This window comes from Gossypium hirsutum, chromosome A10 (assembly GCF_007990345.1).
Source record: "Gossypium hirsutum isolate 1008001.06 chromosome A10, Gossypium_hirsutum_v2.1, whole genome shotgun sequence".
Taxonomy (NCBI): Eukaryota; Viridiplantae; Streptophyta; class Magnoliopsida; order Malvales; family Malvaceae; genus Gossypium; species Gossypium hirsutum.
Genome location: NC_053433.1, coordinates 1,014,263 through 1,027,671, shown reverse-complemented (window position 1 = coordinate 1,027,671; position 13,409 = coordinate 1,014,263). Strand labels below are relative to the sequence as shown.

General features: G+C 30.8%; 2 protein-coding genes across 2 annotated transcripts; both read left to right on the top strand.

Annotated features, from left to right (window-relative positions):
- The first annotated feature begins 1,263 nt into the window (after positions 1–1,263).
- LOC107925177 (starch synthase 3, chloroplastic/amyloplastic) lies at positions 1,264–7,758 on the top strand. The gene is made up of 16 exons (XM_016855777.2): positions 1,264–1,797; positions 2,071–2,137; positions 2,226–3,551; positions 3,994–4,208; positions 4,400–4,670; positions 4,756–4,931; positions 5,158–5,265; positions 5,346–5,455; positions 5,570–5,675; positions 5,776–5,949; positions 6,055–6,183; positions 6,275–6,457; positions 6,662–6,793; positions 6,893–7,004; positions 7,268–7,391; positions 7,480–7,758. Exons 1-16 carry the CDS (start codon positions 1,702–1,704, stop codon positions 7,610–7,612), a joined length of 3,462 nt encoding a protein of 1,153 aa, XP_016711266.2. The 5' UTR covers positions 1,264–1,701; the 3' UTR covers positions 7,613–7,758.
- A 2,565-nt stretch (positions 7,759–10,323) lies between these two features.
- On the top strand, positions 10,324–11,326 carry LOC107925109 (uncharacterized). The gene is made up of 2 exons (XM_016855678.2): positions 10,324–10,432; positions 10,681–11,326. Exon 2 carries the CDS (start codon positions 10,683–10,685, stop codon positions 11,079–11,081), a length of 399 nt encoding a protein of 132 aa, XP_016711167.1. The 5' UTR covers positions 10,324–10,432; positions 10,681–10,682; the 3' UTR covers positions 11,082–11,326.
- The last annotated feature ends 2,083 nt before the right edge of the window (positions 11,327–13,409 follow it).

The following is a 13,409-nucleotide window of genomic DNA, read 5'->3' as shown; positions in this document are numbered from 1 at the left end:
AGTACCTGAGATTCAATATGCCGAATTTTACATTTTTCAGTTTGTAATATCCTATACCATCTTTGCTAGACCATGAACATATGAAGATTTCACATGAATAGTAGGTTGAAGTTTCTAAGACTTCCTAGTTGATTAGGTAGTAATGGTACTTTTGTGGTCATCTCTTGTTCTGGTGTATTAGATAAATTTTTTTATGGATTAGTGTGGCTTGTTATTGGTTTGGTGAATGGATTAAAAAATGACTGATAGTTCTCCATCCAGGGTGCTGTATGTAATGTAGATTCCTTTTAGAAGTTCCTGGTTAAGCCTAGATGGCATCTGCATCAGTTTAAGTCAGTTCTGGTCAAGATTATGCCTAAACCAATTGGATGGCAAACTATTAGATTGAGTTTCAATATTTTTTGCTCAATAATCTCTACATTTGATATCCCACTTTACTTCCCATCCTTCCCCATATTCTTGTTATAATTTAAGAATATTTCTCTGTAGTGTTAAAAGATGTTGGTCATATACAGTGAATCAAATTTGACCAATTATTTTGTATGTGGGAAGATTATTGGCTGTAAGATTTTATGGTGTTGATTCTATTTTAAGTTTTTTAGGGTTTTTTAATAGCAGTTTTCGAATTTTATCAATTTCAAGTAATTTTTGAGTCAATTGATTTATCTCTTTATTCGAATTGTTATATCAAACAGTTCTTGGTCTGTTTAATCTGATCGCGTTCCAGTAACACTGGTTACATAATCAAATCGTGATAGAATTCAAGTTCAGAAACCAAAATAGATCTAGTTGTCAAATTCAATAACCAAAATGAACAAAAAAAAATATAAGTATCAAAGTCGACTTAGTTGCCAAGTTCTCGATAGACTTGATCATGGATTGAGCCACTTGCTTAAATAGAGAGACTAAATGGAGTATTTTAAAGAATTTAGTCCCTCTACTTTTAAAATTAAAAAAGTATAAGTCTAATTGTTACGGAATTTATTTAGGTTGTTTAAAGTATTTTTTTTATTACATGCCTATTATGTGAAGTTTTCTTTTTTTAATTTGAAAATATTAAATTGATATAATAATTGGAACTAAAATTTAAAATTCCAGAATACAGGATTAAATCCTTAAGAAGTAAAAGTATAAGGACTACTCTAAATTTACTAAAAAAAAAGCCACATACTTTTTAGAAAAATATTCCTAGTAATTGATGTTGTACATAGTGATAGTGATAAAGATAAAGAGAATAGAAAGTGACAATGATGGTGGGTCTTACAAGTTGCAATCATTTCATCAAAAAAGATATACATACAGTGACATGTTGCAAATTTGACAGTTTATAAATTGACGAGTTGATTCGATTCTACGGTTCTTCTTAATTCATCTCACACTTAACACCTACTAGCAGCCGCTAAAGTCTTAATTTTTTTCTTCATAGATATTGATTCTGAAAACAGCCAAACAGGCCAAACTTTACAGTGATATATACCCATTTCGATTCTAAAAATACCCATTTCAATTCATGTATCATAGACCAATAATTATTAGACAAATGAAAGTTTTTGATAGGTTTAAAATTGTAGTCATTTTTAATGATTGAGCTTTGAGATTATATCACTCTTTTTTTTTTCTTTTTTTTTTTGTGTATGATGATGCAGGAGTGAAAATTGTTGTGTATCAGTTGAATAAAGAAAATTTGCACACTGTTCTCTCATGGAGGCGAGTTTACAATTACAGAGATTTTCCAGTTATGGTTGCTTCAAAATCAAACCATTTTTGGATTCCTTTCCTTCTGTTAAAACTACACAGGTAATTTTTATTTTTTTTGGTTTTTTTCTTTGTTAATAAATTGATGTTCATTGTTCTTGTTTGTTTGATTTTTTAGTAGAAAAATTCTTGGGTTTCCTTTTCTTAATTGAAATCATAAGTGATAATAATTTTAATTGCACTATTTTGCAGTAGAAATCTCATTCTTTCCATAGCTCTGGCAGTGTTCTTCCTGTCTGTACTTTGTAGCTTCACTCTATATATAATTTCAAGTATAATTGATTTGCTTGCTCTAATTTTGATAAATGATTTCAGTTTACCCCATGGCGTAGCAAGTGCTCTGTCATTTGTCTTTCACATAGAGTTACTGCTAGTGCTGCTGGTTAGTTATTGCTAATTGAATATGCTTTGATTTCAATTTTAATGCTTTTGATAACTAATCTTTGATTGCAAAAATGGGCTGTTTGTAGATTTTTCCAAGAGGAGACACAGAAGGTTTTCTAAAGGTTCAACTCCAAAGGGTTTCACTTCGAAAACACGAATAAGTACTCAGAAGAGAAAACAACAAAAGAATAATGAACAGAAAGAGGATTCTAGCATTCCCAAGTTGAGTGAGTTTGTAGAGCCAAATAATAGGGAAATTGAATTGAAAGTAGATGAAGTTGAAAATAAAGAAGAAAAAGAGGATTTATCATCAATTGGAAAAGAGTTAGATATTCGCTTAAGCAACCAAAATGTTGTAAATGGAAATGGGAATGGAATTATTATTGGAGATGTTGTTGGGTTGGAGAAGAAAGAAATAAGTTCGGAAAATGGCACTGCGAGTATTGGGTTGGAGAAGAAAGAAATAGGCTCGGAAAATGGCACTGCGAGTACATTAAGAGATGTTGTCTCTAAAGGAAAGCATATAGATGATACAAAAACTGATGAAGTTGTTACTGTCGAGGTTGAAAGTGTTGAGATTGATGAAAAAACAGTTCAAGATAAGTCTCTACAGCTGAAGTTGGAGATGGAATCTAATTTGCGTAAGCAGGAAATTGAGGGGCTTGCAGATGAAAATTTCTTAAGAGGAGACAAGTTTTTTGTTTATCCTCAAATTATAAAGCCCGATGGAGAGATAGAAGTGTTCTTTAATAGGGGTTTGTCCAACTTGAAAAATGAACCAGATGTTCTAATTATGGGATCTTTCAATGACTGGCGATGGAGATCATTTACTGTAAGGTTGAATAAGACACATCTCAAAGGGGATTGGTGGTCTTGTTTGATTCGTGTACCGAAGGAAGCTTACAAAATGGATTTTGTGTTCTTTAATGGGCAGAATGTTTATGAAAATAATGATAAAAATGATTTCTGCATAACTGTGGAGGGTGGAATAGATGTGTTTGCATTTGAAGATATCTTGGTTGAGGAGAAGCGAATGGAATTAGAGAAAATTGCGAAAGAGCAAGCTGAAAAGGAAAGACAAGAAGAAGAGCAAAGAAGAATAGGAGTAGAGAAGGCAGCAAGTGAAGCAGAAAGAGCACAAGCAAGAATTGAGATTGAAAGGAGGCGAGTAATATTGCAACAATTGATGAAAAAGGCTGCACAATCACTTGATAATATTTGGTTCATCGAGCCTAAGGAATTCAAAGGAGCAGAAAAGGTTAGGTTGTATTATAATAAAAGTTCAAGCCATCTTACTCATGCCAATGAGCTTTGGATTCATGGTGGTCATAATAATTGGAACAATGGATTAACAATTGCTGAAAAGCTTGTCAAATCAGAGAAAGAGGGTGGTGATTGGTGGTATGCAGAAGGTATGTTTGATCATACATTTTCCGGTTGAATTTCTTGTGTAAAGGTGATATGGACTAAATTTTATAGATATTTTTTAAATTGTTACGAAATGTTACTTTTTATACAAGATATTGTATGCATAAGCTTGGTGAATGAAGTGATTGTTATGGCAATAGACATGTTTGCTTCATTACATAGGAACTTATGTTACTTTCCAATTGAAATGTTGTTTTATATGCAATATATTGTGGTGAATGAAATATTTGTTATGGAAATAAACATGCTTGTTTGATTACATATGAACTTATGTTTGTATTCAGTTACGAGTCACATAATGCTTACGACTTCTATCTTGGTGTTCCCAAGTTGGATAGAGAAAGATGATATTGAGTTATTACTTTGTAATTAGAGGGACATTTCTGTGGTATGGTATCATACAATTGGGATGAATTTTTTCTACAGTTGTTATACCTGATGGAGCCCTTGTGTTGGATTGGGTCTTTGCCAATGGACCACCTAATGCTGCCACTATCTATGATAACAATAATCATCATGACTTCCATGCTATTGTCCTGAAAAGCATTCCTGAAGAGCAGTTCTGGGTTGAGGAGGAACACCGAATATTTGAGAAGCTTCAAAAGGAGAGGAAACTAAGAGAGGAGGCCATTCATGCAAAGGTCTGTTTCTGTTAAAGATGTAATTTTCATGATGTGCACACTTGGGCATTTTGCAGAAAGGTTGGGGTAGTCACATTTAAGAACATTGTAATGAAAGATCGGGTTGTAGTTTTCTGATATTATAGCTATGATAAAATTGTGGTTGCTTGGTTGTTTACTGATTTATTTTTCTTATTCTTTGCTTGTCATAGGCTAAAAAAACAACACAAATGAAGGGTGAAATGAAGGAAAGAACTTTGAAGAGGTTTCTGCTTTCTCAGAAGAATGTAGTTTATACCGAGCCACTTGATATTCACGCAGGAAGCATGGTGAAGATTTTTTATAATCCTGCTAACACTGTCCTCAATGGAAAACCCGAAGTATGGTTTAGATGTTCATTTAATCGTTGGACTCACAGTATAGGTCCATTGCCACCTCAAAGAATCTTGCCTGTAGATAATGGCTTTCATGTAAAAGCTACTGGTAAATTGAGTCAACCTTCTTGTGATTTTAAGTTATATGTACCTCTTTGGATGCAAAGACCGACTTACTTTACGTGTCTTTACAGTCAAGGTTCCATTGGATGCATATATGATGGACTTCGTATTCTCTGAGAGGGAAGATGGTGGAATTTTTGACAACAATGGTGGTAGGGATTACCATATACCTGTTGTTGGAGGAATCGTGAAAGAGCCACCAATGCACGTTGTGCATATTGCTGTTGAGATGGCCCCTATTGCAAAGGTACCTTTTGGATATTAAGGGAGTTTCATTTTTAATAGTTTCCACTGCACTTACCTATATCAAGAATTTTCGAGTTTATAGTTGCTTATTATGAGTCTGCTCAAATTCTTTTTGTAATGGAAAGTATTTCGTAAATGAGATAGTTCGGTGGAGTGAAGGCTTCGCCTCACAAAGATTTTTCGATTTGCATAGTTTTCTCAGTTGCTTCCATTTTATAACTTTGCAGGTTGGAGGCCTTGGAGATATCGTTACTAGTCTCTCCCGTGCTGTTCAAGATCTGAACCACAATGTGAATATCGTTTTTCCGAAATATGACTGCTTGAAATTTGAACATGTAAGCTTCATTGCTATCCCTTTAGTCTTATTTTTCAGTTTCATTGCTTTCACTGGGGATATTTCTGTTTTATAATGTAGGTGACAGACTTTCATTACCAAAGATGTTATTCTTGGGGTGGCACTGAAATTGAAGTTTGGTTCGGTAAAGTGGAGGGCCTTTCAGTTTACTTTCTCGATCCACAAAATGGGTGGGTAGTTTTTATACTCCCGAGTCTCGATGCACTTTGTAGAAAGAAAATGTTTAACATCGTTAAACATATTATATAATCATAAAACTTCCTTTCGTGTACCGTTGCTTGTAGATTCTTCTCGACAGGGTGTGTTTATGGTCGTGGAAATGATGCACAGAGGTTTGGTTTCTTTTGCCATGCTGCTCTCGAATTTCTACATCAAAGCGGATTTCACCCTGTGAGTTTATGATTCAACCTATAGATCTTGCTCTAAACATTCACAACAGCGGTATATCAAGCCTGTAACAGGCCTTACAATTAATTTTAACCCCTGGCAGGATATCATCCATTGCCACGATTGGTCTAGTGCCCCGGTTGCATGGTTATTAAAGGACCATTATATGCATTATGATGGTCTTAGCAAATCTCGGGTTGTCTTCACCATACACAACCTTGAATTTGGAGCACACTTCATTGCGAAAGCTATGGTACATGCAGACAAAGCAACAACTGTACGTACCTAACATTTTGCTGTAGTTATGATCAATTACACTTGATTTTTATTATATTTTTGTTATTTTGTGGTGTCTGAGTTAGTTCTTATTCATATTATGCAGGTATCACACACGTATTCGAAGGAAGTTGCTGGAAATCCTGCAATAGCTCCTCATCTTCACAAGTTCCATGGAATATTAAACGGAATTGATTTAGATATTTGGGATCCTTTTAACGATAAGTTCATTCCTGTAAGTAGATAAGGAGACTTTCTTCTTTTTTATGCAGGAAATTTCGTTTTTTCCATTTTTGTTCTTGATTTTTTATGCTTTTTCATTTTAGGTATCTTACAATTCGGAAAATGTCATCGAAGGCAAACAAGCTGCTAAGAAAGCCTTACAACAAAGGCTTGGTTTGAGAAAATCTGATCTTCCTTTGGTCGGAATTATTTCTCGTTTAACTCATCAGAAAGGAATCCATCTCATCAAGCATGCAATTTCACGTGCCTTGGAACTCAATGGACAGGTTCTCCTTCACCCCTTTCATGATCCCCTATATGAAGCTCATATAGAATCACACACTACGAGTTCAATATTAGTCCAGACTTATCAGTGAAATTAGTATGTTTCGAATGATTTCATAAACAAATTGTCAGCATCTCCTTGATTGTGTTTTTCTACTTAATGCATCTTTATAAGCAAGTGATGGAAATTTTTTATTTTGTGGCAGGTTGTATTGCTTGGCTCGGCTCCGGATCCTCATATCCAAAATGATTTTGTGAATTTAGCCAATCAACTACATTCATCTCATGCAGATCGTGCTCGTCTTTGTTTGAATTATGATGAGCCTCTTTCTCACTTGGTGCGCATTCTCAGATTTTATGTTTATGTATTTTCATTCCCTCAATAAGCATACTTGTATTTTGCCTTTTCATTTTTTTTTAAATTTTTTTTTTTACAGATATATGCTGGTTCTGATTTCATTCTAGTCCCATCAATTTTCGAGCCTTGTGGATTGACACAACTTACAGCAATGCGATACGGTTCCATACCAGTTGTTCGTAAAACTGGAGGTGCATACTCATCTTTGAACAATGTCCTTCTGTCTTTAATTATCAAGTTGTGTTAAACACGCGATGCCTGGAGGTATACAGGCATTATGGACAACTTTTCGGTTTCTCTTTTTGTTTTTTTTCCTCAATTTGCATATGATTTTCATTGAATTTGTTATTTTTCTTAGATTGGCATACTGTTTTATATGATTTTATTGACCTCCTGTTATTAGAATCTTTCAGAAAGTGTACTAATACCGTGTTTCGGTTACTTCTTCCGCAAGGACTATATGACACTGTATTTGATGTTGATAACGATAAAGCTAGAGCAGAAGCACAAGGTCTTGAACCCAACGGATTTAATTTCGATGGAGCCGATGGTAGTGGAGTTGATTATGCCCTCAATAGGTGAGTCCATTTCTCAGCATTGAAGTTAGTAAAACCAGTTTGTTCGGTCTCTATCACTTAGTTGACTTCATTTTTATCGATATTCTAGGGCGATCACGGCTTGGTACGGTGCTCGGGATTGGTTCAACTCATTGTGCAAGATGGTGATGGAGCAAGACTGGTCTTGGAACCGGCCTGCACTCGAGTATATCGAGCTTTACCATGCGACTAAGAAATACTAGAGCTTGTACAGCACTGTATGATACCTTTTAAGGGTTCATCCCTTTCAGAACCTGCTTTTTCCTACCATAGTTTTATCTCTTAAAACAATCTTAGCTCCATTATACTTTGCAAAAATTATGGATTTAGTCCTTATACTTTACTTCAACATTTTTAATCTAGTACTTTTTAAATTTTAAATTTTCAATCAAATCCCTAAACCTTTAAAATAAAAACTAAGTTGTATCATTTTGAGACCAATCCCTTCTTTTCAACTGTTCATTATTGGTGTTTATGAAATGATAAAATTGTTAAAAAAAAATGGTTGTATTAGTTAAGAGCGAAGTAGTGATTATATTAATAATAGATTAAAAAATTCAGTTACAGTATCATCAACTATCGCTAAGATTATTATATTAGGAGTTAGATTAAATTTTATTTAATTTATCTAAAAATTAAGTAAATTAGTATTTTAAATTAGTTTAAACCCTGTGTATTTGTTTGATGGCTAATATATTCATCACCTTAGGTGTAGTTTGGGTTCAAATTATGCGAGTTGTGTTACTATTAGGATTTTACCCCTTCTCTTGTAATTCACCAAAAAAAAAGATAAATTAATTTTCTTATTAAATTTTTATCAATTTTTATTATTAAAAACCGGTTAGATTACACTAACATGAAATACATTATGATACAATATGTAATTCTCTGATAATTTCATCAATCACAATTTTTAATAGAAAGAACTCATTTACTTTTTAATTTATTGTATACAAAGTAATTTAAGTTGTCAATTATTTTATCGATGATAAATCAATCATCCATTGCCACATATATCAATGCAACCAAATGCTGTTTTACTCCTTAAAAACCACCTTCTCCTAGAAAGGCAAAAAAGTTTATTTCCATTCATGCACTGCACTGAGCCCTTTCTGCTAACGCCGAATGAACTGAGTTTTGCTACTGTGAATTTGAGGATAAGGTTACAGAAAATCAGTGAATTTGGTCAGTCCAACCCTTCCTTTCCACCTTCTACGGTTCTACCATATCACAGGCCAGTCTTTTCTCACTGATTGCATTAAATATAGTCATTAGTGAGCTGGGTTTGAAAATATTTTAGGTGGAAATTAAATTATAAATTTTTTAAAGATTAAAATATAATTTTATTACATATTAATTTATATTTTTATAGTTTTTAAAAAAATTAAATGTAATATTTTTATATTAAAAAAATAAAAGAGTAATTTTATCATAAATAAAATTATAATTATAATAATTTTTAATACTTGTCCCTTTACATTTGCCCTTGATTTTGGTAAAAGTATAGATTGGATTGTATTTTATTCTTCTACTAAAAAAATAAGTAAATTAATATTTATAAATTAGATCATAAGTAAATTAATCTTTTTGTTAAAAATTGGTCCCTATATACCAAAATGAGATACATGTAGCACATAGTTGCTTGACTATTCTATTAGTTAAGCCAATTTTTAACGGTAAAAATTGATAAAAATTTTAACAGAAATTAATCTTTAATATAATGTCTTTTAAATTCATCAGTTCGTCGATCCAATTGGTTAAAGTATATAAACTAATTCATTCTTTTTTTAATAAAAAGGACAACATGATCTAACTATTTGTATAAAAACTTTTATAGTACTTTTACTATGATACTCTTTATAGAAAATCTTCAATGCTCCCCTTTGGATGTATAAAGCAATGAAAATATTGAGACCCTGTATGATGAAAATCTTTCACACACAATGTCTTTTAAATTGAACTAATGTCGAATTAGACAAGTCATCAATTCGTTAATTCAATTGGTTAATTTAAATTAAAATTTTAAAAGAAATCTGATTCAACTGATGATTTAATTGATTTTTTAATCTATTTAATTGACCCATACTAATTTTAAATCTAATCAATTCAAAACTATCCTCTAAATTAATATTCCACCGATTCTCGATCTAACTAGTTAAATCCGATTGAATATACTCTGATGATAAGAGATAATGCCTCAACACCCTACCGTACTCTCTTTACTGTAAGTGCCAACTTACCTTTACAGACACCATTTAGAGGTAAATTTATGGACTAGTGTCAACTAAGTAGTTTACTGGTTTACTTCATCATAATATTATTTGGTAGATAGATATATAGTCATTTAGATCATAAATATAACTCCATTAAAGGCATAAAAATTGGGGCAAAAAAGAAATTATTTCATTTTTACATCTGTTGCTGTTGTTGTCTTTTTCCTCCTCTGTTATTGCAGGCTACTATTTTGAGGGTCTTGAAATCTGTGATTTACTTTGGAAGTATTCAGATACAGGTGAAAAAGGATTTTTTGTTAAATTTTATTATTAATCCATACTCTTTAAATTTTAAAATTTCAGTTAAATTTAAACAGTCAAGTTTTATTATTTCTAAAATCTGATATTATAAACATATTATCATATGTGTAACGTCATATCAATTTATTATTTTCACCTATTCCTTATTAAAAACTTAATTAATGAATTAACGACTATCTTTTATATCAATATTGAAATTGAATATTAAATAAATCTATAATTGTAGTTGTAAATATAATACAGGACTAGTAATTAATTTTAACCAAGCGGAATTAACTGTTACTATTTGGATCATGACTAAAATCTCAAAATTCGGAAAGTAGAAAACTAAATCTATAATTTTCGCAAAACACAGGGACTAATACCAATTTTTTTTCACACTTCTCTTCCCTTTCTTCTGGTTGGTTTTTGAGGTTAAACCATTTTGTGTTATCTTTGGAAAAAAAAAAGGCTCTGGTTTTTTTTGGAAGGTATTGGAACAAAGGCAAGGTAGATTCCTGATATTATTCTCTTACATCTTTTTTTCCTTTTTTATTCCCAAGAAAATAAACTCAAATTTTCCTACACATGAACTACAAAAATATATAAAAGAAAATAGTAAGAAAATGGACTTTTTTTTTTTGAAAACTTGTATTTATATGGAAAGGAACCATTATTTTTTTGCTCAAGTCTCCCTCTTTTTTCTATAAAGTTTTGACTTTTACACTCAAAGATTGAATCCTTTTTTCTTGCCAAAGCCATGGCAGATTTTGATGAAAAACAAGTATTGTGGTCATGTGAGAAGGAAAATGAAGATTCAAGCCCTACACAAAGGATGGTCAAACGAGTTAGCAACTCAACCAAGGTAGTGAGTCAACAACAATCATCAGCACCAGTGAGTATCCCTGATTGGTCTAAGATATATGGCAAGCACCATGCAAACAAAGATGATGATAATAACGGTATGGATGATGGTATGGTTTATGATGGTGATGATGATGATGAGATGGTGCCACCACATGAATGGTTAGCTAAGAAGCTAACAAGGTCTCAAATTTCTTCTTCTTCAGTATGTGAAGGTGTGGGAAGGAAACTTAAAGGTAGAGATCTCAGCAAAGTGAGGAATGCAGTGTTGACAAAAACAGGCTTCCTTGAGTAAAATTAATGTCATTTACACACACATAGTGAAATCATCAATAGTTTCATTTGCATTATACAAACATTTCATATAATATGCTATAATCACCATCATCATCATCATCATCATCTTCATTGTTCTTTTGGGTCCCATAATGTAACCCTTCTTTTGCTTTTTATCAGCTTTTTTACCCATATTACTATCACGTTGTAGGCCATGTAGTGAACTTGGAAGAACAATAAAATTACTCTCTTTTTATTTATTTATTTATTTAAGCTAAGAGCGAGAGGGTTGGTGTTAGATGTTGCTTAATATAGGTGAAGTTGTGGATTTAGTTTTTATATTTTTTGAATCGGTCAATTTTACGTTCAACCCAAACAGTAATATTTAAATATGTTTTGTTAAATTCAATTAACGGTCTAATACTATGCGTACAGTTATATTCTTGCTTTATATTCTCTAATTAAATAGTAATAAATCTCTATACTTTTTTTAATTTTGAAATTTTAATCTTAACATAAATGACAATTATTAATCCATTAACTAAATTTGTGAAAATAATAAGATGACAAGTCAACATTAATATATAATAATATATTTGGAGTAACATATTTTGTAAATAACTGAGCTTAACTTAATTAATTTAACAATTATTGTTTGATGAGATTGGATATTTAAAAAATATAAAAATTAAAAATGATCAAATTAAAATATAAAAATTATTTATAACATTCATAAAGTACTCCATATTTTGTAAATAACTGAGCTTAATTTAATTTATTTAACAATTATTGTTTGATGAGACTGGATATTTAAAAAATATAAAAATTAAAAATAATCAAATTAAAATATAAAAAATATTTATAACATTTTATATTCATAAAGTATAGGGACTAATAGGGACTAATAGCATAATTTAACTAGGAAGGTTTCCAAAGCTCATCAATAGGCAAAAATTTAGATGTTTCCTATGATTTATCAAATTAGTACATGGTAATTGTTCTATTACTTTCACCACTGTTGCTTTTCCTCTCTTTTTGTCTTTTTATATTTAAATTTTGTACTTCCATATTTAACTTATTCATTTTGCTGGTGAAAACACACAAGACAATGAAGTCAGCAGTAAAGTATCCAACTAATTAGTTATTTTATTAAAAATTTAACATGTTTTTCTATATTAGCCACTCCACATTAGGTGTTTGATGCATGTAAACTAGTTAATAGTGGCAAATGGGTTGAATCTAAATTGGTTCCAATTATTTCAAGTTGGACAATATTAAATTGATATGATATATCAATAGTGAGGGTTAAAATCGTTATTATGTCAATTTTAAAAGTTATTAAGTTAAATAATTATTTTATAATTTTTTCATAATTGAATAGCAAAAAAATTTATTAATAATTGGATGACTATCAATATAATTTAGCCTAAAATTTACTATCACCATAAGTTTGTGTCGAAAGATCTTTCTACTTATTAAAAATAGTATTGTATTTAAGTCAATTAATCTATATACGCTTAGATCGTAGAGTAAATTAGTTATTTTATTAAAAATTTTATTTATTTTTACTGTTAAAAATTAATCTATGCATGTCAGCGTGAGGTATATATGGAACGCTACTTTCAATTGTTTGACTATTTCGTTAGTTATTGCAGTTTTTAATAATAAAAATAAATAAAAAATTTTAACAAAAATTATTAGTTTATTCTTTAATTTAATGTATAAAAATTTATTTATTTATTTATTTGAGTAAAATAGGTGAGATGAAAATTTTAATTTAAGGGTTTGATGTTATTTTCACCATTGAATGTTGGATCACTTGGAAAAGTGCCCATATTTCATGGCTGTCTGCCGCTACCACCATAACTACTCCCACCTTTTTTTTACTTTCAGATTAATCCGTTGATGAAAAAAGTTGAAGATAATTACTAGCTTGTACGTTTATATTATTAATCTGAAGAAAATGATTAAATTAGTTCAATATGTAAAAAAAAATAAAAAAAAGTTAATTGATAAAATAGGTTAATTTTTTTTAAATTAAAAAAATAAATTATTTTTGAAGAGAGAATGGCGTGTTTTATGTACAGTTGATAGGAAAACATGTTTAACTGGACGTGTTTTTTTTTTAAGTCACATTTTTTAAATTTTTTAAATTATAATCAATTTTTTAATCAAATAATTAAATGCTAGTTAAAATTAAAAAAAATTAGAAAAATACAACTTAAAGGGAAAGCAAGTCTAGCTGGACATATTTTCCTATCAAGTGTGTAGCGCCCAATTTGATACATTTTTACACTTTTCTTCTAAAAACAACATATTTTCTTAAATTTCAAAAATAAAAATCAAC